The sequence below is a fragment of the Drosophila persimilis genome, unplaced genomic scaffold, assembly GCF_003286085.1.
Source record: "Drosophila persimilis strain 14011-0111.01,24,50 unplaced genomic scaffold, DperRS2 tig00000000-arrow-pilon, whole genome shotgun sequence".
NCBI lineage: Eukaryota > Metazoa > Arthropoda > Insecta > Diptera > Drosophilidae > Drosophila > Drosophila persimilis.
This window is the reverse complement of record NW_020825288.1, coordinates 23,334,672-23,362,443: the sequence shown is the minus strand read 5'-3', so window position 1 is coordinate 23,362,443 and position 27,772 is coordinate 23,334,672. Positions and strand designations below refer to the sequence as shown.

The 27,772-nt window shown below is 43.3% G+C and overlaps 1 protein-coding gene across 1 annotated transcript; it reads left to right on the top strand.

The window, feature by feature from the left end:
- The first annotated feature begins 5,511 nt into the window (after nt 1-5,511).
- On the top strand, nt 5,512-23,970 carry LOC6591804 (pair-rule protein odd-paired). Its single transcript, XM_002017229.2, has 3 exons — nt 5,512-6,755; nt 22,541-22,710; nt 22,868-23,970. Exons 1-3 carry the CDS (start codon nt 5,729-5,731, stop codon nt 23,606-23,608), a joined length of 1,938 nt encoding a protein of 645 aa, XP_002017265.1. The 5' UTR covers nt 5,512-5,728; the 3' UTR covers nt 23,609-23,970.
- Nucleotides 23,971-27,772: the final 3,802 nt, after the last annotated feature.

Here is a 27,772-nt window from a genome sequence, read left to right as displayed (position 1 = left end):
TCAGCGGCGGAAATGAAAGCTGAAAATGCTGGAAAAATATTCAAACGAATCAATATTCGGAGAGACAACTTTTGGATCTGTCAGCACGGCAGAATGGTGGTCCTGGCCCACTCCACTCGAAGCCCTGTCAAATGTTGAAATGAGCTGGACAATTTGTGAAGCATTTCATTTGTTGATTGTCCTTTGGGTCGGTCCGTGTCAAAGGTCGGTCCTTTTCTTTCCATTCCTGGGATTCCTGGGCAACATCCCGCAGGGCGAGCCTGCAATTTGCCTTTGGCCAAATCAGCTGGTGGTCTCTCAATTTTTTGAGGAGAAGTTTTCAAACCGTATTCCCGTTTTGTGTCCGCGTGTGTCCTTGTAGGTGTTCAAACCCAAATTAGTGGCTTGTGCCCCTGTCCTTAGCGTAAATCAAATAGTTTTGGCTTGTCATTGAGGTTTCTTCAAGGCAGCTGCATTCCCCGATCAGAGTCCAAGTTCCAGTTTCAGTTTGTGTTCCCCCAATCCCAATAGCGATCTCATTTACCATCCCATCCCATCTCCAGGAGCCAGGAGATGCCTGGCACTCTGTGGCACTCTCTGCGGCTCTTCGGGGCCGCTCATTAGTTATGATTTAGTGTGCGCATAAACAAAGTTATTAAATTTCCATCCACGCTCCGCCAAACTACTAAATTGTCTGCCCCGAAGTTGTGTAGTCATAAAAATTAAAACCATAAATTAAATGAATATTTATTTACTACGCCATTGCCAAGCATCTCTCTCTCCTCTCCTCTCCTCCACGCCACGCCACACTCCTCTCCCACTCTTTTGGCCAGGAAAAGGAGATGTTGGCCAGGAAAGCCAAAAGGCAAACAGAAATTTAATTAACGCTTCTGTGTACATGTAACTACACTCAGCGGGGGTGGGTGGTGGTGCTGACGGTACAGATGATGGCAAAGGCGGTGGGCTTTTGGAGCTGGAGCTGGAGCTGCAGCTGGGGCGTGGCCCTCCGTAGAGCTTCTCCCATGAGCCATAATTAACGATTAATTAAAAGTGCCGACCGAGCACAGCCGAACCGCACAAACAAACAAGAAAGAGTTTGTTGCAATTACAATCTCGCACATAAATTTTAATTTTTAAATTGAGGAAAAAAAGAGAGGAGACAGCTCTCCAGCTCCAGCAATAAAAAATAAAAACGGAATTCAAAATTTTCCAAAATATCTTTTTAAAGTGCAGATTGATCCAGCCAAAGGAAATGCTCATCAAAGTCTTAGAATATGCATTAAAAAGTTGTGAATAAAAATTAAATATCCATTATAAAATAACGCCTGAAGGACATTGATTGATGCGATCAAAATGTAAGAACATATGGTTATAGAAACCTTGAAATTACGGTAGTTAAAAACTCAACAAACAAATTCCATATTTGTCAATTCCAGATCATTGCATTGACAATCGCAGTTCCCTCGTTCAGATGATCCCTTTGAACTAGGTCTCCTGTCTTTACCTATACACCCACAGCGAAACTAATTTTTGTTCTATTCCACCCAATTTCCTGGATATTCAGGGCATAAAAATGCAGCTCAAGACGAAAAAGAGTTTCCCAAAGTGCGGAAAAAATACTCGTACCTTTTTATGCGAACAAAAGTCAGGGCAGTGAGGGCCCTAATGAAAACTAAACTATTTAACCAGAAGTGGTCGACATAATTGGCTCAAAAGAGTTAAGGCTGGGGAAACTGTAACGCCTCTACCTAGAGGACACAGAACTCAAACCGAAACCAAGACCGTTCACAGGTAGTTGAGGTGTTAGGGCTGCTCTGGGACCAACGCCCACAATAACAACTTGACTCGGGCGAACGTCAGCGGAGGAGGCATCTGCATAATTTATGCTGGCGAAAAATGCCCAATGGCCGAGAAAACCTCGAAGCAAATAGAGAGACAGTCACAGTCAGAGCTGTAGTCACAATTCAAATGAAAATCCTGCCCGAGGTCCGGCTAACAGACCATAAATCACAAAGGTCTCGGTCTTGGTCTCGGAGAGAGTTAGAGGCCGGAAAGTTGACTGACTGCTTGACTCGGGGAACAGGGACCAGCACCAGGACCAGGACCAGAACAGGGATGAGGACCGGGACCGGGACCAGGGGCCGAGGTTTACTTGCTAAACTGCCAATTCAGACCATAAAATTTGCTTCAAGGTTTCCGTTTCAGCCTTTGTATGTGTCGACTGTTCAATGGAAAACGCCTTGCGGAAAAAGGATGTGATCCTTGGCCTGGGCCTGGGCCTCACCTTGATGTTTATGACATGTAAATATTTATGGTTGACACGACCTTGTCAGATGTGCCTCCCTCTATCGTTCTCGTTCCCTCCTTGTCACGCACTTTTTTTTATGATTCTTTTGAAGCAAAATTGTTCTCTTTCCTTCTCCGGCGAAAACTTTATGATGCATATAATTTTTCCCAAATTTTATTTTTCCGATTTCTTGCCAGGATTGCCAGTTGCCGGGTTTGCCGTGTGTCTGGTGCGTTGTTCCGGTGTCTTGGGATCATGGGTCATAAAAAAATTGACTTTTGTAAGCTATGTTGGCAAACTGTAATCCTCTTCTCGAGGCTATCACGCCTACGGATTAACAGTGCCAAGTTCTTAATATTTTTTGCGGGTTGTGCAAATTTACTTTTTGCTGTTCCTACCTGATGGGTGGGTGGATTGTGCAATGGGAAGTGGTTGCTGAGGTTTTTTGGGGGTAATTAGAGATAATTTGAAGGTCCTTAGGGAAATTCGCACACGGAAATGAAACAAAATCAATTCATCGGTTCGATCTTTTTTTTAAATACTGTTGAAAAGTATATTTGCTCTTTTTCAAACTAAAACTAAAAGTCTGTGTAGACTTAATCAAAGTACTCCCTAATCTTTCGCACGTTCTTCCATAATTTTCTGTACAGAACCCTCTTTAAAGGACCCCTCTTTCCCATTGACTTTTCTCATACATACTCGTAAATCCCCCCTTCTGCCAATCACTTCAATCAAATCCACAAAAGACTGGAAATAAAATACCTATGAAAACCAGTTGGACAAATACTCCCACGCTTTTCCACATGCACTCGTATTCTCAACCTCTCTTTCTCTGCGAGACTTCTCACTCTCTTTGCATTCACTTTGTATATGGAGGAACACTCGAGCGAACGCGAACCCCAGGCAGAGACCTGTACGCCGCTGGGATCGCGGCATGTGCCAAAGGCGTCCACACGGTTATGGTTTTGATTTTGACTCGGGCTCGGGCTCTGGCTATGGCTGTGGCTTTGGCTGTTTCACAGTCCATGACACGAGTCCATTTGCCTCAAGTCAACGCCCACTGTTTGCCCACTTTTTTGTGGCCAAAACTGATTAAGAAGAGCTTTAATTTGGATTGGGGTGAAGTTAAGGGATTATATTGGGTATCAAATACTTGCTACCATTAATGGGAAAAATGTTAATAGCAAAATAATAGAATATGACACGTTTTTCATACGAAATGCCAATGTTCTTGCTTATAACTGGTGCTCTCGCTATCGTGAAAGGCTTTCTATGCGCTTCTCTTGGAGCTTTCCTAGCTGTCCACTTGAGTGGAGAATGCAACCTGCTGTGTCCAGTTCTATGCCATGGGGCTGTTTGTTTTAGGATTCCTCATTTCTAAATTTGTTTTTGTGGATTCTAGGTTTCTAATTTGTTGTTTTGCCATAGCTTCTGGTTTATTTTTCTGTTTTGTTGTTGTTATTCCAAAAGTTTATTGCATTTTTCGCTTCCATTTTCAAGTGGCTGGAAATGCATTATTTATGGGAGTAGCTCGTTCTACGGCAATGCGCTAGAAATCCACTTCAGCCGACAACGTCTCCATCTTCATCAGGCACTATCCCACTCTCCAGTTCGCTCTGTATAATGCTTTCCCAACCCTCTCCCCTTCCCACCCTCTCCCGCTCTGCCCCTTTCTCCATCTCTATCTGGAGCAATGGCTTCATTTCGAATGACATTTGTCGTTGATGCTCTGCGGGATGGGGCCTCCGCCAGTTTGGTGCAATTCTTTCATGTTTTATGGTCTCGCCTGGATCCCAAATATGGCATTGGGGTCGGGCCTGGCACTCGATTGCCGCGGAGTTGTTTTGACATTTTAATAGTCGTCGAAGCGTTTGGCCAGAATCGTTTGACGGCCATTGCCCAAAGGCTGCGGCGACAGTTAATGTCACAATTTACTGCCAATTTTAACGGCTTGGATAGAGGTGTTCTAGGATACATACATATTATGGCAGAACTGTTGAAGAGAACCTCCATATGGTTATTGGCATTATTAATAGAGAAAGAATATGGTTTTCCATATTCATAGAAGATATTGAAGCTCAAAAACGCGGAAGAGGAAGGAATATTGCGTTTCAATTAAATTTTAAACATATTTTTATATTAACAAAATAAAGAATATTAGAGAAAAAACATATAGAAAACCAAAGCCCTTTAAAAACAGCACCAAACCTCAAAATATCAGTTCAGAAAAAAACCAATTAGTTAAACCACCAAACACTCGGTAGAATCAAATCGAATCCAATCGAATGGGAATAGATCGTATCAATTTTGTACATATACTTAAAGCTTATTTGAAATTCCATAAATTAAGAAATGAAAACGGAGCGGGCTAATGAAAATTTATGTCTTCATTACGCAATCGCAATCGAAAAAATGTTTTCCCAAACCAAACAGAAATCGCCAATGTCCGTGGATAGAATGTGCTTAATATCATTAAAATCAATAAAATAAACAACTAATTTGATAAACTGACAGCTGAAGAGGCGGGGGGCAGGAACGGAGCGCCGGAGGGTCGGAGGAGCCCACCGAAAAATAATGAAAAACATTTCAGCCCCGCCAGCGACAATGAAAAATAAACTTTGTGAAATTAGTGCGAAAAACTTGATGAAAAATGCATGTACGGTAGCTTTCAATTGGTCGCGCGGCGGTCCAATCAGCATCGGGGCCCCATGCACAGGCGCATGCTGGGTCGACGCCCCGACCCCGCGGCGGAACCAAACCAGAGATGAGGCAAACCACCCACAGGCCAACCACAGTGGGTGTTAATTTCTGACAAGAAACCAGTTTACCCCTGAGAACAGAAAGAGATGGCCATACAGAGCTATACATTTCCAATGGACTTGCTTTTGAACGGATGGTGTGCTGCTGCACTCGTCTCTCGTATGGTTGGAGGGCCAGCAGTCAGCCATTTTCTACTAGCCATTGCACTCGCACCTATAGCTCTGCTCCATCCAATCGAGTGGTGGGCTGAGTGAAACACACCACAGCGGCGAAAACTCACCACTGAGTGGAGTATGGCCTGCTCGCTCTGGCAGAGGGGATCGAGTGCTTCTTGCGCCGCTGGCGTGTTGTGTGCTCGCTCGCACGCAGGCGACGATCGGCCGAGACATATAGCTAGAATTTCAGGAGCTGTTGGGCATTTCATTCCTGCTGCGCGTCTTGAAACGTTAAGTTCGTTTCGAGTTCGAGTTCGAACGCTGAGAAAAACGGTAGAAAACGCGCGCGAGTGTTTCTTGAAATAATATTCGAAAGCAAAGCAAATATTTACGATACAAGAGATATCAAAACAAAAATACATAGAGAGAAAATACAAGCTTAGTGAGGTGTCAAGTGTGGTGATGGGCTTTGGCCTAGGAAAAAGCCCGAACAACTTATAAAAAACTTCATTGAAAATAACCAAGAAAACAATACAAACTTTCCAAGATGATGATGAACGCCTTTATCGAGCCGGCCCAGCATCATCTGGCCAGCTATGGACTCCGCATGTCCCCAAACACCACAACGTCAGCCAGCGGCAGTGGCAGCAACCAACAGCAGCAGCAACAACACGACATGGCCAGCCAGCAGCAGCAGCAACAGCACCAGCAGCAACAGCAACAGCAGCAGCAGCAACTGGAGGGCAGCACGGACTCCTCCGCGGTGACGGCGGCAGCCTATCAGAACTCGGGCTACGGGCACTTCAACAGCTATGCCTCCCGGGACTTCCTGCTGGGGCGACGCGACACGGACTATGGGGTGTCCGGCAGTGCCGGTCAGGCCGCTAGCTCGGCCGCAGCTGATTCAATGATCTTCTCCAGCTTTCCCGCCCAGGCGGCGGCCGCCGAGCTGAGCTCCGGCTTTGGCCAGCATCCGTTCCACAGCCACCACCATGCCGCCGCGGCGGCCCACCATCACCAGCACCAGATGCGAATGGGAATGGCGGATGCCTATGCCACCCATCCGTACCAGCATCATGGAAACTTCCCGTCGGCGGCTGTGCATGCGGCAGCACACCATCACGCGGCCGCTGCCGCAGTGCATCACCCGGCACATCATGCCATGAGCGCCATGCATCCAGCGGGGGCAGGAGCTTTTCTCCGCTACATGCGCCACCAGCCAGCCTCGTCGGCCTCCAGCATCAAGCAGGAGATGCAGTGCCTGTGGATAGATCCGGATCAGCCGGGGCTGGTGCAGGCTGGCGGGCGGAAGACCTGCAACAAGATCTTCCACTCGATGCACGAGATCGTCACCCACCTGACGGTGGAGCATGTGGGGGGGCCGGAGTGCACCACCCATGCCTGCTTCTGGATCGGGTGCTCGCGCAACGGACGTCCCTTCAAGGCCAAGTACAAGCTGGTCAACCACATACGCGTCCACACCGGCGAGAAGCCATTCGCCTGTCCGCATCCCGGCTGTGGCAAGGTATTCGCCCGCAGCGAGAACCTCAAGATCCACAAGCGAACGCACACGGGTAAGTCGCACATGGAACCGCCTCCTTCCAGCTCTACCACATCCTCCACATCGGTTCACCTTGCCGTGGGTTTAACCCTTTCCGGGGCATGTAAATCCCTTCGGCTTGAGGTGGGCGTGCGTTCCGACGGCAAAAGTCGGTGCAACGCCCACCCCTGGCTTAACCCGCCACCATCCTACGCGCGGGCCTTCTTTTATGACACCTGTAAAATTTCTGCATCCTAAGCCCTTCTCCTTGCCCTCTGTTGCAAATACCCGTCAAAGTTGTCCTAACACGGATAATTCCTTCGACTTCAACTCTTCCTCTGGCTAAGCCCTGTGAACAGCTCTTGACTTTAACTTTCGGATCGTATCGGGCCTTAGAGACAACACCAGTTGTGGATAAACGGCATGGAAAATCCTCAACACAAATGTTTTGAAAGAAAGTATTGTGGTTTTATGCGAAAAGGGATCAGATCTGCTTGGATTCGAGATATGTAAATATATTTTTCTAGACCAAGAAAAGCTAACAAATATCTTTATTTCCGAGCTAGCTCAGATGCTTTAACTCTTATGTGTTTGATTCCTAAGACAATTATAATCTTCCACCTTGTTTAGCATAGTTTTTTGACCCCTCCCATCAGCTATCACCGTCTTAATGGCCGACAATTAAAGCAGATCATATCGCATAGATCCATAAACACGTACTTGACTGCTCTGCTACGTTTTTACACACCCACTTATCATTTTTCGACCCGCTGCCATCGGCCAAAACCAAAACCAGAGTGCCAACGAGCCCATAAATAACCTTTGCATAATCTAAATCAAGAACTTAATGTACCATAGAGAGGCCCGAACAGAAAGCACACAAAAGTATATAAAACAAACTGCTGAGAGAACGGTGCGGTGAAATGTTTGCAAAACAGGCAGTAATCTACTCGAAATGTTACCCCAATTTCGATATTTCGATGGGTTTTTTGGAGAGGGCAGAGGCACAAAGTGCCAAAGAAGTACGAGTATTTCCGTGCGATTACAAACGGAAGTTTTGACACGTGTCAACACATGTGTGTGTGTGTGTTTGTGTTGGGGTTTGTGTGTTTCTGTGTTTGTGTTGGTGTCAAGGCAATAAAAACAAACACCAGCAGCATCCAAGGGACATTTAACCCAAGCAACGATGCTGATTGAATTTTTGATTTATATAGGGAGCAGAGATGGTGAACCAGGAAGGGAGAGGGAGGTACGTTACGTACTCGTAGTTCAAGTGGCCCGAAAAAACAGAGGTTAAAGGCCTCGGGATCCCCGAAGCCCCGACTCTCTAATGAAGTTGTGCGTCGGCCACTTGAAAGTCCATCAATATGTACAATATCTTCAGCAATTTGTAGCCCTAGCCGACCAATCATAGAGACCTTAAAAAAAAACTCAATTTCTGCAACATCATCGGATGGAAAAGAAAGAAACAAAAATGAAATTAGTCAAAAATATCATCATATCGTACATACAGCAACCGATTCACAATGAATGCCCCAAGAGATCATTATGATGCCACATGATTGTTCCAAATCGACTACAATATGGCGGCGGCGTCTTGAAAATCAAAACGAAACATTTTAATTACCTTCGGATGAGTGTGCAAATAGGGGAAGACTAGAAACCAAAAATAACCTCTCATGTTGTCCAAATCTCAGGCTAATTTCGAATCGTTTCAAGAAACATTTCTAATCGAAAGATTCATTTCTGTTTGGGTGCTGAATACACAGACTTTTAATGAAGCATTCCAAGCGAGGGAAGATAACAAAAATCATATTTTAATTCAATTTATAAAAATATAAAGCCACCTAATCCCCTCGAAACCCAAAAAGAAAGAAAAACTTGTTAAAGCCCACGCGCGAAACAGAGGGAAAACGGAGGGAGGAACAAAGTATGGAAAGCCAAAATTAAAGCAAAACGAAATGAGTAAAATACGAGTATGCCAAGCAATACTCGTACATATATAAAACGCCATTTTCTGGATACACCAGATATTGTTGTGGCAATGGTCGCTGTCTAGCTGTGCCCTACTCCGCACACTCGTTGTCCTCGGGCTGCCGGTTCCTCCCTGATTTAATAAACGGAGGACGCTGCCAGGCCAGGATAATGCCTGCACCCGGCCTATAGGGCAGGACCTGTTATTCTGCTCTGAACTGTTGTGGCTGTTGGCTGTTGGCGATTTTAGCGTTTTCATTATGCCTCCGATGATTGTTTGCATCTGGTCTATAGAGGTTTTGTTAAATCGAGTGGCGCCATTTTAAAGCAATTATACATATTTGTTTGTTGTTTTCCTGCAACTTTGTTCTCGTGTGTTTTTGCATTTTATGTTTGTTCTTTCTGTTTGCCCCCTTTTTTAATTGATTTTAATGGGTAATTTTTTTGTACGTGGTTTTAATGAGGTGGGGTGGTCCACTTGGCCAGTCATAAACCTCAATGGAACGGCTCGGCACAGCTGCAGAAATCAGCACTAAGTCATTAAGCTACGGTTTTTGGACCATAAAGTTCAGTTCGTTATAGATCATGTGTTGGTACTCATTCATTGTACATACTGTTTGACCATATCTCTGTGTTATATTCTTTGGATCGTCGTCGAATATTTTACCCATATATGAGATGAACTTGGTGATGCGAGCGAGTGAGCCTGGGGTTGGCGCATGATTAAAGCGAATATGTATGTCCACAGTTTTGGTTCTAGAGTTTGTAGTTTAGATATTTGCCTTTGATTTATAATTATTATAAAGAAAATTAGAGTTTCAAATATTAAAATAATAAAAAACACTTAAAAGAGCTCTAAGAAGCTCTAACTGTAACTTTTCTCTCTATTTTGATCACATTATCTTTAAGCATTCCATAGAATAAGCATTTCTGTGACATTCCATGTCAAACACAATTTCTATAACCTCAAAAATGTTGGGCTCTTTCTCGACCAGTTGGCAGGTCTGTCCCTTTTCACTCGTGTGCGTGCACTGACTTTTGCACTTGTCACCATCGTCGCTGTCGTTGTCGCCGTCTGGAATGGCCCATGTCCAGCCTCCAGACTCCAGACTCCATTCCCTGCTACCTCTTCTCTGCTGGCACTCTTTTCTCTTGCCCCATGCAACAAATACAATCAACGTTTGTACGTTTTGTTGTTGGTGTTTGTTGGAGCCAGAGTTGACACCTTGCTGGGGGCCAAAGCCTTGTGCCTCTGTGTGTGTGGATAGACGACAGGCAACATGAATGGCGTTTATCATGGTGTGCGGTTTATGTCCAGATACATATATTTTTTGTACATGCTCTTTTTTGTTTCGCTCTTCTGGCTGGACCACAAACAACTTTATTCATTAACACCTACAACGTGCCACAGGATCCCGGGTCCGGGTCCGGCTCCAGATCCACACCGCCGACTGCAGCAAGAGCATTCAACAACTTTGTGGTTAGTTTTTGCCCCTCCACCATGGCTCCACCACACGTTCTACCTCTCCAGAAGCCTGGGAAGCTCATTAAGCTTATGCTCTAGGTCTCCCTCTCCGCTCTACAATCCCCCAAGTCGTCTCCATGAAGTGCAGGCACTCGTTGTGCAATTACGTTGTGGCGGGGGCAAAGTTTAGCATTCAACATTGTCCTGGTAGCAGCGACCCTTGTTTGATTAGCTTGCTCTCCTCTGTACCTCTCATTTATCCTTTCCTCCAGCTACAGGACGGCTCCATTTAATTGAGTGCAAGTGTTTTTTTAATGAGTCTTTTATGGACTTGTTTGGTCTTTGAATGATGAAGTGAATTATGCAATTATTTTACACTTTTATGAAGCTTTTAAGCGTGCTAACAGAGGTGCTATTGAGAGTTAACAGAGGCGTGATGTTAAGTCTAGGTGGGCATAGTAGAGAGGGTACACACTGGTTCCTTTCTCTACAAACATTTCTATCAATCTTCTACCTATTAATGTTATATTACGTATTTGTTATACCCTCTCTAACATATTCCAAATATTCGTACTGCTTAACGCCTTGGGTTCTGTTAATTTTTTGCCCACTCCGGCGCCAATGGAATAATTTCTGAAAATACCGAAACTCAACCAAAGCGAAATACTGGCAAATGTCAATGATTGATGACTTTATTGCGGGTTCAACGTTTTTCACAAAAACACACACAAATACAGACACATATCCGAAGCGAGAGACAAAAATCACTTTTTATTTTTGCGCATAAACTGTGTGTTTTGGCTTCTCAGAATTTTTGAACAATGGATCGAAAGGGAAGGAGAATAAAAACCTGCGATGTGCTCGAGCGATTACCTATACTACCTGGTGCGAGGAGGTCTCTCTCTCTCTCTCTCTGCCCAGGATCTGTCAGCCATCCTCTAAAACTACCTCCCTCCCTCCCGCTGGCTAACAAACTGAAAATCAATTAGTTACGCTTTCGGTATGGCTACGGCCCTCTCTCTAGGAGATGTACGGGGTCTAATGACAAATGCAGCAGAGAGACAACAGAGAGACGGAAATTCGTCATTTAATTAGCGTTCCTTCCCCTCCACTCCCCGTGGTCTTTTTCGTCAAGATCCGATCGAGTACCAGTACTCACCTAACCATATCCATATGGGTGGACATGATGTTTGAATTCGTTTCGCTCAATTTAAAGTGTCAAATACCAGACATGACACACGATTGCAATCTGTTAAAAACTCAGACAAGGCGCAAAGTTTTCTCTTCACTGCCTTTTTTTTTGGAGATTTATGTGCCAAAAGTAAAAAGTATATAAATTTCTGGTGTGGTCTAAGCATTTGACAGCTGAATGTAAGTTAAGTTTCGAGAATTTATTGACTGGACACGAAGTAAGAGCTTCATTATTCCCTTTGGGGCTACGGGAAATTTAAGTAAAAAGCACAGGATTTGTAATAGGAATATATCTATAGGAGGTATTAAGTACTTAAGAAGTAAGAAGTAATTTTAAGAAATATAAAACCATGTTACGTTGCCGTTTGGAACAACGGGAATGAACCAACAACATTTTATGCTCTGTTAAGAGGTATTTTTGTAACAAAATGCACTCTTTACACTATGAGGAGCCATCTTTATAAGGAACATAATCTCTTTTGATCTTCAAAAGCCTACTTAGCCTCGCTCTGGCTTTGGGCCCACAGCCAATTCCCGCTGATCAGCCCATATATATAGAAACATATACATATTCCTGCATAATAATCTTGCAAATGCATTCTAATTAGTGACAACCCTCAACGCCGAACCCCTAACACTCCCAACAAAGACCATCGTTGTCGGTCCACCCGTTACGCTCCTGAACAGAGAGGGGGTTGCTTTGCATTCTCTCTATTCAGGAATCTCCATGCTATGCATTTTACCAAATGTCAAAACAGTTTTATATATGGATATATATGTATCTACCTTAACCCCTGTAGGAATTATAATTCCATTTACCCGAAAAAACCTAGATACAGCGCGAGAGAGAGAGAGTGAGAGCGAGCGCTGTAAACGCGGCAGGGGTTAGTTCTCTCAACCCTTTTGTGCGAGCATTGTCATTGTTTTGGTCTCCCATTTGAATCTATTAGCTAAGTAGCCATTTTGTTGAGGCTGTTGCATAATATTCGAATGGAAGTGGCAGTGGATATGGAAGTGTGGAAGGTAGCCGTAACCCCTGGATGGCTCTGTTCCATGGCTGGATGGACATAAGCTGCTTACCCCGAGCTAGTTAATAAATGAGGCTTATTTTTGATAAATTTCCCCTTCTTCACTGGGACGTAAATTTGTATTTTTTTTTTGGCAAGTTTCGCGTTCCAATTCCTAAGCCTTGGTCACGCCCACTTTGTCATTAGAAGTCGCGCTCAAATTAATTAAATTCCTCACCGAAAGGAGCCAAAAGTAGCCACGTACCAGACTCCATTTCGCATTCCATCGGATCCCCGAAAGAGACGGCAGGCACAAGATTGCAGATAGAGACAGACTGAGATCAGAGAGGAGCACAAATAAGAATAAAATTTCAGCGCATAAAGAACTGATCAGCAGCAGACAAACCATAAAATTAAACTGTCATCTTGCATATTTTTTATATCTGCACACGGACGCAACCTCGAGCCAGGGCACAGGTAGAGGCCACAGCTTGGACTGGGACTGGGACTCTGACTCTGACTCCAACTCCGACTCCGACTCGGACTCAGACCTGGGGTCTCTGCTTTTCGAGAATTATGGAAAAGTAAGGCCTGACTAATCCTCTAAATCGCACCAAGGGCCCCTCGCGCATTGCCCCACTTGTATAAATTAGCTGATGGGAAAAATGAAATCATTATTCATATGGGCAAAAATGTTAAACAGCCAAAAAAAGAACAGAGCTGAGAGCAGAGACAGTCGGGCAGCAGAACCAGAAATGTGTTTTATATAAAATCAGAATGATGATTGCGGAATGCCCTAACCAAAGATGATTTTTGGGTTTTAGAGGAATGCTTGGAATGTTGCAAAGATGTTGCGATTCCTATGAAAATATCTTAAAGAAGTGGAGAAATATAAGGATTAGTTCAGGACAAAAATCAATCAATGGCTTCCACTTTATGGATGCACTCAAAAGCTAGTCTTCAGTTCGTATAAAACCAAAGTTATTCCATAATTCTTGGGCATACAAAAAACAAAATATACAAAAATATGAAAAGCCATAAGCGTGCTTGTCAAATCAGCTTAGGTTCTGATGTGTGTTGTGTGTATATGGGTTGCCTTTTGCGGGATACGTATTCGGATCGTTTGTCGCTTTCGTTTAGACAAATTTGTAACACACGAACGCCTCCAAGTTGATTTAAGCATAAAATTGTGATTGTTTAACCCAAATAGCCAGAGTCACAGAGCCAGAGAGCCATAGAGTCAGAGGCACACAAAGAGGTGGAGACAGGCCGCAAACTGGCACGCAATTTATTGTAAAAACATTGTCAATTGTAATTAGAGGCACAATTTACACAGATTTTGTGTGACAACCGCCTGTCAAACGGTGCTCTGACAGTCGGCTAACAGCCAGCTAAGTTTTTGGCTAAAATTACAACGCAGAGAGAGGCATAGGAGAGTGAAATAGAGCAAAGAAGGGAGACACTCTATGACGCATTTGCCGACGGCTACTGTGAAAAGTATCTGGCGGGAACACGCGGTCTGCTGTTCTTCGTTCTCAGCATGATCAAATTTCTGACCAGGACTCAGCCGAGTGTAAGCCACTGGGATATGTGGGCCATTGAGATGTGATACTTTTTTCCCCTCGATTTTCGATATTCAGATCAATTTGTTTGCCACGAAATATGGGTGTGTTTTTTAGTCGAGTGTTAGGAACAGAAATGCAATTTTAGTTGATGTTTTGATGTGTTCATTAGGCAGTATCGATAAGGTACAGAAAGGTGTTGAAGTGTAAGAAAGGTGGTAAAGGTTTAGGGTTTGAGAAGATGGGAAGTACGAACAGAAAGCCGTAGTACTTTCCTCAAACCTGGATACCAACAATAGTGTGGCTGGTAATACTTCCATTCCAATCCAATTTACCCACAAATTCTCGCAGCCTCATGCCAGACTCTTAACAAAAATATTTGTCGCCTGATGTCATTGATTGGTTTTTATCACCGAGTGGGATCTTGTTAGAATTGACAACGTTTAAACTTTAACAAGCCGTTTGAGATAAGAGAACCGACCGAAATCGAAATCGAAACCCGGAGACCCGGCGATCCGAAAACACGAGCCTAAGAACCCCATCCCATGCCTCCTTCAGTTTGCCGGAGATGTCACATCGCATAACCAAATGATGACAATCTTGATGACATTTTAATTTCTGACAAACAACCGAAGAGATTTTCTACTTGACGGAACTCGAAAAAAAAGAGAAACAAACAGATACCGGGATAAGAGAGAGGAAGGAGACGAGTGGGCTGAGAAGATTAAGATCTTAAAGAGCGCTAAAGAGCAAAAAATCAGGCTGAAGGGATACCAAACAGATATAGATACCGATCCCTGACCAAGCCCAGACAAAGCAACACCTCTTTGAGAGTGTCGAGCGGGCCGCCGTGCCACCAATGTCAATGTCGGTCTCCGGCTTCGGCTTCGGCTTTCGCTTCGGCTTCTGCTTTTGTTGTGGATTTTGGTAGAGCAGAGCCCTTACTTCCAGTTCTGTAACCCCCTAAAAGGGAAGTGAAACATTTCTTTCTGCTTTCTGCTTTCTTTTTTGCAAACATTTACCTCGCGTAAGCAGTTCATTCATGAGGGGTAAACAGAGAGAAAGAGAGAGAGAGGCATCAGCTGCTTCTTGGGCTAATCCTGGCCTAGCACTTCTTTGTCAACTGGAGCCGACTTCAGTTACCAGTCCGTCGTCTTACTCCGGTACTCAATCTGTCCCTCTCTCCCCTTGTGTTGGCCCTGTTGTACGCGTTTTGGGTTCAGACAATAGGCTTAGTGTTACCTCTACTTATTGTCTACGCTCCGTTTGTCATTCGAGTGCATTTTGTTGCTGTTGCAACTGAAGAGTATCTCTCTTACGCTCTGTAGATACTCTAGTAGAACACACTTAACTAATCAATTAGCCCGGCCTTAAACTGCCAAGCATAGCAAGCACATCTTCATTAACTGGGACTTAATATTTATTATAGTAAAGACCGCCTTCTGAGAGGCTCGTAAAGTCATTAAGAATTTAATGCTAAAATCGTAAAAATTTATATAAATTTCCCCATATTCGCTAATGATATCTACTTGCATGAAGTCTTTTTATGGGAAGTACAAATTGCATTAAAAGTTTATAAGAAATTCTGAAATAATGTTTTAGTTTAAAAATGTCTGTAAAACTAGAAAATCTAATTTAATTTTGTGCATACAGTTTTTTACTTTGCTAATTTCTGGACGATTTCCAACAGACATTCAAGACATTTCCATAAACCCCGGTTAAAAGTACACAGAATCTTCCAACCATAAACTTCTTGAGAAACTTTTTGCCTTTACACCAAATTTAATGTTTAATGCCCGACCCGAAAATGGTTTTTTGGGTACAAATTTTGTTATTACACAAGGTTGCCAGATGCAGATGCCAGACGCTTACACATTTCCATATATCGTATACATACACATGTCTAGTTCTTAGTCAGCCAAGAGTTTTGCTGTCAGTCCCCGCTCGGTCGCTGTCTGGAAAAGTTTTTCCTGCTGCTGGAGCTCCAGCCAAATGCAATTTGAATGCATTAAATGCAAGCCGCACTCTCATGTAGGTAGTATATACATACATACATATATCTGTGTGGTACTGGCACACACACCTCGAATATGTTAGAGGCGTTAGTTGCATGGCAAACTTGTCGAAAATTTGTACAAATGGTTGGGGGGGCCTCGCAAAAAGACTGAAAAAATACATAAAAAGGAGAGAAACCAAAGTCAGAGACAGACCCAGAGCCAGAGCCAGAGTCAGAGACCGGGACAGAGACAGAGACCGAGCCAGACAAGCTGGCCCATGTTTGGTCTTGTATTCATGTACAGCAAGGCTGTTGCTGTCATTGTTTTACTAATAGCTCTGCTAGTTGTCTATCTGCGAGTATGGGTCGGATGTGTATGGGTTTTTGTGTGGCTGCTGCACTGGTTGTATGAGTTGTGGTAAGTAAGGCGCAACACCCAAAAGTTTTTATTAAAAGCGGTCGTTGAAATAAAGATTATATTTCATATATTTGAGTACAAGAATTGCAAGCACTTTCAATTAGGAACAGTGGAATAGAACAACGCCCATTTCCCTTTCCTTCTCCTGCTTTTCCTCCCAATGCTTTTCCCTCATTAGCCCACAAGCCGTCATTCAAGTGTAAAATTTTGTGTGTTTTTGTTTTGAAACAATTTCCCAAATGTCCGAGTATCTATGGATTGGACTACAATAAACCGCAGACCAAGGCAGGGCTCGGTCTCGGTCTCGGACCCGGAATGAGACTGAGACTGTGTACTGACCCCAGTGTCAATTATTAACGTATCACTTGACAGCAAACGGCAAAGCTGCAAACAAATAGCGAAAATTATGTGAGGATTGTCTCTCCTCTCGCCCAATGAGGGGTTGGGGGTCATCGTCATCGGCCTCATCATCGGGGAGGGATGCAGAAATCATAAATCATCGAGGAAATTCACTCAACGATGGTTTTTGTCAAACAAACAAACAATGGACCGACTGTGTGGCAGACCCATAGGTAACTTCCCTTCTAATTTAGGGGTGCAACATCCTCTAGGAAGATGATGATGATGATGATGATTATGATGATACTCTCCCCGATGATGAGCGAGAGGATTTTGTATTTGGCCGTTGACAAGCGGCATTCATTGCATTTAAATTATGATTTTATTATTATTATGGAATGGAATGAAGCGGGATGGTTGCCATTAATTTGGTCATCAACTGCAGGCAAATGTTATAAATATTCAAAGCAAATGTCGTGTGGGAAAATCTGTGGCACAAAATCTAAAACTAGTCCGAGTGGAAATTGGGTTGCTTTTGCGATGTAATGAATGAAGAGATATGTATGTTGATGATGGTTAGATAGAATCTAACGACGTTTGTAGTGCATCGTTTCCCATAAAAACTGCCACGTGAGCTATCACCTGCTTATCGAACATCTCTATCTCTAGTGCCCTAACAATATTCCTATCATCAACAGTCACTGCCCCCTAACAATCCCTAACAAAAAATCCAAAGTGAGCTATTCGCAACAGAGACACAACGAGGGGAAATAGGGGGAGCGAGAGCGAGGGCCAGGGAAAATTGCCCATTGAAATGTAAACCGCCAGGAAATCGGGGTTTGGCTTTTTCCGGCTTTAACCATAGGAACAAAAGGAGCAAAAAGGAGCAGGGAAACGGCGCAAAAGAAGAGACAGTGGCGGAATACCAAAGGAATACCAAACAAACAAACAGATACAGATATACAATGAGCTAAGGATTCTCAAATCCGAAGAGTGTCAACAACCCAGACAGGCACCGCGAGGGAGATAGAAAGAGATACATATAAGTGTGGAGAAAGAGAGAGCTATAGGGATGGGAGCAGGGATAGGGAGAGGGAGAGGGCAGGCAAAAAGTAGCATCCACGGGAGCTGCCGTTTTGTTATTGTATTGTTAGATAATAATAATCATATCGCATTGCATGTTGTTGACACATGAGCGATGATGCTGCTCATCCCCTCTTGCTATCTTTCATCCGCTCCTACCTTCCTCTCTTTCTTTCATATTCGGAGGGAGACAGATCCCTTCTTTGTTTTGGCTGGAGGGCGAGTGAGTGCGCTGAGCGGTCGGTCCTTAAGCAGGCAATAAATATTTACCAGGCCAATTATTTAGCAGCAATTAAAGCAGTCGAGCGTACGCTCCCTTTACAGAGATACGCTTATCGGCCTGTTATCGCTCTATAAATTAGGCTATCGCCCTGTTAGCACAGTGTTATCGCCCTGTTAACGCAGTGTTATCGCTCTGTTAGCGCGGATTCTGCCTGCTGATTGGTTTTTTGTTCGTTTTTTCTCATTTTTAATTAATTCCCTTTTGAAATGCTTTTAATAAGCAACCGTCACTCTGACGCCAAAAAATGTTTTATTTCTGCATTTCATTTTTAATGTTTTTTGTTGCTGCCGTCGCTGCTGTTGTTGTTGCTGAAAATTAAAAACCTGATTCAGTTCAATTAATCAGCGACTGTCAATGATGTTTAATTTGCATCGCTCGGTTAGCGGCGATCACGGGCAGAGCCAGGATGGGGGTATGATGCAAGATGCTCTCCTCTTGAATGGTTTCCTCATGGCTCGGACGGGTCCTGCTATTTTTGGATTTTTTGATACAGTGGAGCTTCAAATGCATAAGTATTCATTTTCGTATGGTTTTGTATTCTTGTTTGTTTTAAATTCCTAACAAGTTTTTAAATAGTTTTTATTTTCTTTTTATTTAATTTTTTTTTCTTTTTTTCAAAAGTTTGCATTTTTACAGTTTGATCCTATTTTTTTTTCTACCAGTTTTGATAGGTTTTCTTTAGATTTCCCAACCATAATGTTTTACCAGAGCTTTTCTACGCGTTTAAAAATTGTACAATAAAATATGCCATTGAAAAAACAATGTTTTTAGTATTTCCTCAATGTCAACTAAAAGTTTCTTTTGATATCAAATGTTCAACTCCCATTTATCAACGAATCCTAACCTTCTGCTTCCTGTCTTACCCGCCCCCATCCCTCCTCCATCTCCTGTCTCATAACCCATAAGAAAACCATATTGTAGGCCTTACCACCCCCACGAAACCCCAAAACCATATACGTATGTACAACAGCAAAAAAAAAAAAAAGAAAAACACTTACGAGACGTTTAGCCAAACACAATTTCTATATTATTTTTGTTTGGGCCTGACTACGCCCTAAAGAGAGAAACATCAGAAAATCCTGCAGCCCCCACCAGTCACTCCGAAGAAAAATAAAGAAACAACGCCCCATAATAGCAAAACCAGCCGCAACAAAAACCATTTCAGACGAGCGGAATAGAGAAGGAGGAGGAGGTTGGAGATATATGGAGATTGCCGGTGGAGATGGAACTGGAACTGGAGCTGGAGGAAAGGCCGACGCTCGACGGTCGGCTCGGCACTCGAACGACTCTGTGTCGTCTGCAAATGACAGCCAAGCTTTGCGCTTAACAGAACCCGGCAGAAGCAGTTACATAAAAGCCAAAACATGTGCTATATATACACGATGAACAAACAAAGCCACACTGTATATTATATAAGTATATGTTATATATATATATAGAGCCATGTACGAGTTTCTTGGGTGAACGTGAACCCACGCACACACACACACACGCACAGACACATCCGTACACCCGTTAAGGGAAGAGATTACAAAGCAACCCCAAAAATAAGAGCCACCCTAAAAAAAGCAGCAACAAAAGCAAGTTTGCAGCTGTACCACACCGCAGAACGGAACGGAAAGGAAAGGAACGGAACGGAACGTACGCCATGACAGGCCAAGCAAAAGCCGGGTCCGTGCCAATTCGTGCGTTTTGAGCGAATGTTTTTTTCCTTAGGAAATTAACCATTTCGGGGGCTTTCCAGAAAGTAAAGGAAAGGAAAGTAAAGCAAAGCAAAATAGCGCATAGGCAACTCATGATAATATGCAAATCACAAAGAGCAGGCGGCCTATTTCACAGTTACGGCTACCCAGCTCCAACTCCCCCAAGGCCCACTCCCACAATATAACACCATTATATACACAGAGACTTTGCCATTGGATTTACTTTATTGAAATATTTAAATAAGTTTGTCGATTCGCACAGCCTAAATGGGATTTGGTGAGGAAGAACTGGGAGAGCGGGAGTGCTGGAGTGACAGGGAGCTATACTTATGGCGACTTGCCAGCCCAAAAGGGTGTGTGCCAGGCCGTCTTTCTTGTCGGGCTTTATTTTTTGTCGGGAAAATTTCAACTGAAATTGACATTTTATAAATGGGCGGCAGTTTTTGGTTACTTTTTTGTTGGTTGAACTGTAACGTAAAGCAATAAAGCATATTTAAATTTAAATTTTAATGCTCTGTAGCGCCGAGTCCATGTGGAATGTGAAAATTATGCGTATCCTTGCTGCACTTAGCCGGTACACGAACCCTTTAATGGTATGCCATCAGCGTCGTATGCCGTCGTCTGAGCCGCAGCGCGTGCCGCCTGCCTCATGCCTCATGCCTCATGCCTCACATGCCGCATCGCATTCTGTTTTTGCCCCCGCTGCGTTTAGACCGCAACGCGCCAGGAGATGGATACCTATGTGTGTGGATACGGCAAGGGATATGGCTAGGGAATGTCGGCTGCTGCTGGGTTTCCAGAAAAACTACAAAATGTGATAAGAATGATAGCACGGATAGGAGCGGGCACAGTGGGCACAGCGGGTTGGTGCCCAAAGACAGCTGCCTGTCCAATTTATGACTAATTAGCGTGGAAAGATAACATTTTAGCAGCTGATAACAGCTGAAATTGGGAGTCAACCAAAGGTTACAAAGGAATGACCTTAAAGCTGTACGTTTCGGGGAGATTCCCCTGGCGCCAATCTTCGATTGAATGCCATCCATAAGGTGTACAATCGATCTGATAAAGGTACCCAAAGCCGACACTTGACATTGTCTCCCACCGAAAAACCAGATGAGATTTCGAGGCGCATCGAAGTGCATTCGTGCCGCTTGTTCTGCGGTCAACTCTCGAGCCCTGTCAAAATATATAATTGGGCTCCAGTCACACGCCAATGGTAACCATTGTAATGCATATTTATGAGTTTTAAATTTTGACAAATTAATAGAAACCACAACAACAACCACAATGCGACACGCCATTCAAATCGAACAGCATTTTGTCCGATTTTTGTTCATTTTTTTATACGCGTACGAATATATCTCTCTTTCGCCTGAGTTATTACGCATCACGGAATAAAAGCGGGAAAGAAAACTTTATTCAAATGCGGATAATAAAGCACATAAATTAGTATTAAATTACATAAAGCAAAAAAAATAAACACAAATGAAACGGCTGAAACTTGTTGAACGCGCGGAGTCGGAGTCGGGCCACAGAGTCACCGCTGGATGTCTTTTTATAAGGGGCAGCACACAAAGCCCTGACACTGGCAGTGGCACTGGCACCGACCCGTGCCTGCCCCCAGCTGGACAGCTTTTCTTAGCCACAGCACACCCTCCTCCAATCTGGAGACCCACTTTAAGCTCGAGGTGTGAAAATGTTCGATTATTGTCATCGTCATCGTCGTTCCCTGTGTGGGTTTCCTCTGAAAGAGAGTGGGTCTCCGAGATCTCTGAGCCGCTTAGCTGCTGCAATTGTCATAAAGCTTGTGGTGCATATAATGGCCGCTTATCTGCGACATAAATGCCATATGCTAAATGGAATTAACTGAAGGAACCCCATACAAACATACATACATATAGGGCTTTTATTGGGCTTTTCGCGGTGCACTTTGAATACGTTTAATGTGGCATGTGATTGAAACTGATGATGCAAAGCTAGATGATCCACTAAACAGTTGGGATTTTAAACCGATTCCTAATCAATATGTACACACATATTTCTTTATGCTATCGCTTCTCCAGAAAAGTCCTGAATGCACATTTCTCACCATAAATTTAAAGACCAATCTTGGCAAATTATAGGGTTTCCTTTAGGGTAAATATTATTTATGTTTAATCCTGATTTTATCTCTGTGCATCTGAGTCGGGATCTACCGACGCTGCCCCCACCCTTCGCTATAAATAATTTTCTAATAAGCTATAAAATATCACTTCGGACTAAATGGGGACGACTGTTTCTTATTTTTGATAGTTTGATAGGAAAAGGTGTTTGCTACGCACACGAATCAAATAATAAGCGTTAACCTTTTGACCTGTTCCCTTTACCCTTGCCGCTATTGTTCGTGTCCATGTCCATTCCAACGGAAAAAGAAAAAGGACCATCGTCACATCGGCACAGGTGAAAATGGTGTCCGGGGTCGAAGGGTCCCGGTCTCTGGGTCTCTCGAACAATGGGCGCCTTGATCCCGCATAATTTATATGATTTTTGTGCTTGTTGTATATCTTGTTGTTCTGTTATTGTTTTCCCTATAAATATATTGGACACATGAGTTTTTCCCACCTTTATTAAATTGTGTGCCGGAGGGGAGTTCATAAAAATTGTGAGACCATAAATGGGCATCGTCTATTATATGTTTTATGCCTTTCACATAAATAATGATATTTATAGCCACGCACACACTCCGCACATACTATATGCAAGATCTGTATTCTTTTATCTATTGATACTCATGGATATCTTTTTTGGCCTACTTTTAGGAGAGAAACCCTTCAAGTGCGAACACGAGGGCTGCGATCGGCGATTCGCCAATTCCTCGGACCGGAAGAAGCACTCGCACGTGCACACCTCGGACAAGCCCTACAATTGTCGGATCAATGGCTGTGATAAGTCCTACACGCATCCCTCCTCGCTGCGGAAGCACATGAAGGTGAGTTTTCACTTTCGTTATTATAGCTATAATAATTGCCTGATCTTGATCATTTTTGGTGGCTGAAGACAGGACATTCTAACACATTTAAACGATTTCCCTTTGGTTGAATTCAACTAAATATTCTCTCTCTTTTTGTCTGTTTGTTCTCCTTCAGGTGCATGGCAACATTGACGAAAAGTCTCCATCGCACGGCTATGACAGTGAGGGGGAGGAGAGCTCCAGCTCCAGCATCATAACTGGTGGGGCACAGACGCCGCCTTCGACGCGCCTGGATGGCAGTGCCGGCAGCAGCAGCGGCGTGAGCAGCCTGAGTGGAGGCAGTGGCATCAAGTCCTCGCCGCACTCCATCAAATCAGAGCCCAACCCCATGCACAGCGTCCACCTGGGGGCCTCGAGCAGCGGCAGCAGCAGTACGGCCAGCAGCAGCGCCTCTCATCTGTTGCAGCAACAGCAGCAACAACAGCAGCAACACCAGCAACATCAGCAGCAGCAGCAGCAACAACAGCAGCAGCAACAGCAACTTGCCTCCCATCAAAGCGACTCAAAATCCTCGCCTGCCTTGCAACTGATGGCCGCCTCAGCATCAGCGTATCTGCCGCCCCCGCTGGGACCACCGCCCTCGCATCCGCATCACCATCACCATCACCACCACCACCAGGCGGCGGCTGCAGCCGCGGCGGCCTCCTCCCCGGGAGCAGCGGCTGCCTCGGCCTCGATGCTGCACCACAATCACCATTTGCTGTACCATCCGGCGGCGCAGGTTCATCCGCCCAGCGACTGGTACCACACGGCGGCGCCGAGCGGCTCTGCGGATGCCATGAATCCGCTGAACCACTTTGGACACCACCATCATCACCACCATCTGATGCATCCCGGTGCGGCGACGGCGTATTGAGAGTGGGAGAACTGGTGGCCCGAAGAGCCACCGATGCCGCCGCCACAGCCACCGCCCCAGCCGGGGCCACCAGTACCACTTTCAGCGGCTGCCACCACCCGGGACCCTGGACTCTTGGAGGAGTCCTCTTCCCTGGACTGGATCTGCTGCCAGCGGCTGCAGAACCTGGCCCTCGTGGCGCAATGTGAAAACCAAATATTTCTTAAAGTTGAAGAAAATACTTTAAACTTTTTACCTGATAATTGAAAAATTGCTGTTGAAACGAAAACAAAAAAATCTTAACGAAACCTACACAAGAAACTATATTTAAACCTTTTGAATCGTCTTTGAGCAGGATTATTATGTATTTTAAACGTTATTATACAAAAAACACAAAACAAAAACAAAAACAACAAAAACCAAGAACAAGATCAAGAACAAGAACAAGAAATTGCATAATTGCTTGCTGTTTAAATGTTATGTAAACTTAAACGTAGTTTTCTAGTTGCAGAACAAAACAAGATCTACGTATTGTAAATGTATAAAATATGAATTAATTATCGTATAAATGTATAAAACGTACTCTTAACTTTAATAATAAATAACTTACTTAAGCATATTGACTATTTAACTGGTAAGATTTAGCTAATTTTTTGTCAAAGCTGCTTTCTCTCATGCCCCAACAACCTTGCCCCAACACCCATCGCATCGTCCTGCCCCCCAAGCTTTCTAGTACAAAAATTACTAACGAATATACATTGTAAAAAGAGTCGCAGTCGAACATCGAAGGGAATGGCGTTAGAGACACACATACTACATATATACGTACGATACATTTTCGGCCTTAGATTTTTTCCCCAGCTTAAGTACGCAAAAAAGTAAATTTAAAAAAAGTTACCACAAAAAATCAACAACAAAAACTCACAAAAAACAAACAGGAAAAATAAATGGAAAAAAAAAAACAAACTATAAAGATTTGAAGTTTAATGGTTTTGGGGGAGTACTCTCAAAGGGGAATCCAATATCACATATTAGATGATCTCTGTGGGTTTGGAGTAGACGATGCAGTAGATTCTTATTTTGTTTAGAATTTGCTTTCTTCTTTACTTCACAAAATGGAAACAACTCTCTAAGGGTTCACTGATGTCTTTTCTTTCTGCTGGAGACAATTCATGATCCATAAAAACTAAAATGAACTAGAACTCAATTAACATCTTGGCCAAAAGATATTATTTTCAGAACATTCTCAAAGACTTAACGTTATGTTTAGAAGAGAAATTATTCAATCTTAACCACTCTCAAAGCCCATGCAAAACACAAACTGAATCAGACTTAAACCATTTGGAACATCACGTGGCCGTAAATTGTATAATTCAATTGATTAAAAACAAGGAAAACTTCAGCCCAAAACTTCAATCCACCTCAAATACCATATATTCTTCAAACTACTTTAGCCAATCAATCTAATTCGATTACCATTTCCACCTCCAAGTGCCAGCCTTCAACTAATTTCCATGACAATCGATACGGTTCCCACACACACGCTCTCCTCTCTGTTCCATGCCACTCGTTCCGTTTTGAATTGAAATGCAAATGAAATTTGCAAATTTCTGATCTGTTAATTAAACGGTTTTTATTTGAAAACCCAGCTGCTGTGTCGATTGGAGTATATTCACCATTTTATTTGACGGAATTCCGTCATGAATATTTATTGAAAAACAGCCACGCCAATGTTAATTTGTTTTGATTGGTTCAGTGGAGGCTCGCAAAAACAAATTTCATTTCATTCGTTTGTGATCGTATCAAATTTCCAGGGGCTAAAAGCCATCAAAATACTTTAATGGCCAACTATTTACGGGGCTAAGCGATGTCCATTAACATTACCATGACAGAGGAGGGCCAGGCCAAAAATAAATTATAAGCCAAAAACTAACCCCAGGCAAAAAATATACAAAGTGAAATGGTTTTCGGGGCGAATATTTTTTGATTTATTTTCTGTTTCTACCAAAAATTTCTTTGTTGAAGAATTTCAGTTGATTCGAGATGATGAAAGGGCCGTCAAAAGACCTGCCACGGTTTGTTAGCAGTTGAGAGCGCCGGTTACGGGGTGCCGGGTACGGGGTACGGGGTGCCGGTACCATGTACTCCATAGAAGGTAGGATACGAAATCAAACGATTTATGTTTTTTTAATTAACCCAACAATTTGTTACGTGCCTCAAACGCGCACACTCTCACAGAAAGACGGACGGACGGAGGGACGGGCGGACTGAGAGGATGTCTAGGCTAGTCGAGGGGTCGCGCCATAACGAATTCATATTTTGATTTATTGAATAGAAATCGATTGGATTAATCGAAAGAAATTATATTGCGCCGGCCGGCTGTCGATGAGATTTGCTGTGCCCGTTGGTGCCCCCAAAGCCCCTACCTTTTGCGGTGTGTGTGTGGAATTGAAATTAAAGGAAGAAATCAGCCAGAAAAATGTTGTGGCGTGCAATTAAATTTTGTATCTGGATGCCACTCGTTTTAGCCGTCTTCTTTCCACTATCCCCTGTCCCCCTTCGCTACAGCCAAAGGTGGCCATAAAACGAGTTTGGTTTCGATTTGATTTCGTTTGGAGCTTACGGCCAGAATGGAGGAGCTTATATAGTTAATTTTTTTAGAGAAATGTTGGATTGGCTTAGATTTTGGCATCCAAATCTGAATTACACTTGTCAAAAACTGCACTTCAAGAAAGTTGTAAGGAATATTTTATACGATTTGATTGGTTCAATGTATAGAAACGTGTTTAGAAATGTAATTAATTAATTATTCGATTGATTAAAAACCCAATTCTTAGTATATTATCCATTTATCCTGACATACATGATAAGTTTAATCCTTTTATCAGCTTCAATGCAAATCTAATCTAATCTAAGTTTTCCTTTGACCCTAATAGGTCTTTACTTATATAAAATTAAACCCATAACCGTAAACGGAATATTTAAAAGAGATTAAACTACTCTTATCGTACTTTGCATAAGTAACAGAACATCACTCAATGATCAACCGCCCTCTACCAAAGCTCTATCCAAACAACACATCAAAACATCATACAAAACTTCTTTCCCATGGAAAGAGGTCCATGAGGCCCAAGTTCCAGAACCAGAAACCTTTAAACAAATCAAGCCACGACCACACAACAAACCCAACAACGTCAACGACTGACACAGAACAGAAATATACAAAAAAAAAAAACGAGTGAAAAAATGGCCAAAAGCGAGAGAGAGAGAAAAACTTGTTGACACAAAACCCAAAACCCATACAAAACCCATTGCTCTCCAGCTGTCTCTTTCTGGTCCGCTGCAGCCCTCTCGCTCTCGCACTCGCTCTGTGAACAGTTCGACTGCTTGCTGGTTCGTTCACTTTCTGTGTCGGCACAATTTAAGTTTCAATAAGCGACTATTTGTTGCAATTTAAGCTGAACGCGTTTATAAATTGACGACGGAAACGGCCGACGACTGCGGCGGCAGTTTGCCCCATAGACAAGTTAGGAGAATGGCACATAGACAGAGAGACACAGAGAGAGCGAGGTGCTAGAGAGGGGTGAGGCAGGGGGAGGTGCAACACAGCCAACTGGGGAATTGCCTAGGCAAAGACCCGGCCCGGGAGAGTGACAGGGCCCCCGGACGTTTAAATTGAGCGAACACATGCCGCTCCGCTCACTGGCCATGCCCGCTGTAAAGTCTAATTTTCGGTTTTTGTTCCAAACTTAAATATGGTCTGACATTTAAATTACATAAATTAATTTATACTAGTTATGGTTTCTCTACAGCTATATATTTTATTAGTGGTTTGCTTTCATTATTGTGATTTTTTTGCTGTTGGTTTTTGTGGTTCCATTTGGCGGCTTTTGTGGTCAACTAATTTTCGCGGTTGTCATTTTTTAATTTAATTATTTTTACAGTTGTCGGGTAAACAGTTAGTGATTACTAATGGGAATTAGAGTTTGCCATAAGGGAATTAATAAACAAAGTTTTTGACTTTGATAGTTTAGAACCAACTGGAATTCCCTATGGGTCCAAAATGGATGTATCTCATCCTTCTATTCCCACCTCAGAAATACCATAAGGCGGCAATCAAAGCAATTCAAGAACACAAAAGACATCAATAATTTAATCCAAAAAGCCACGGAGCGGAACACCCAA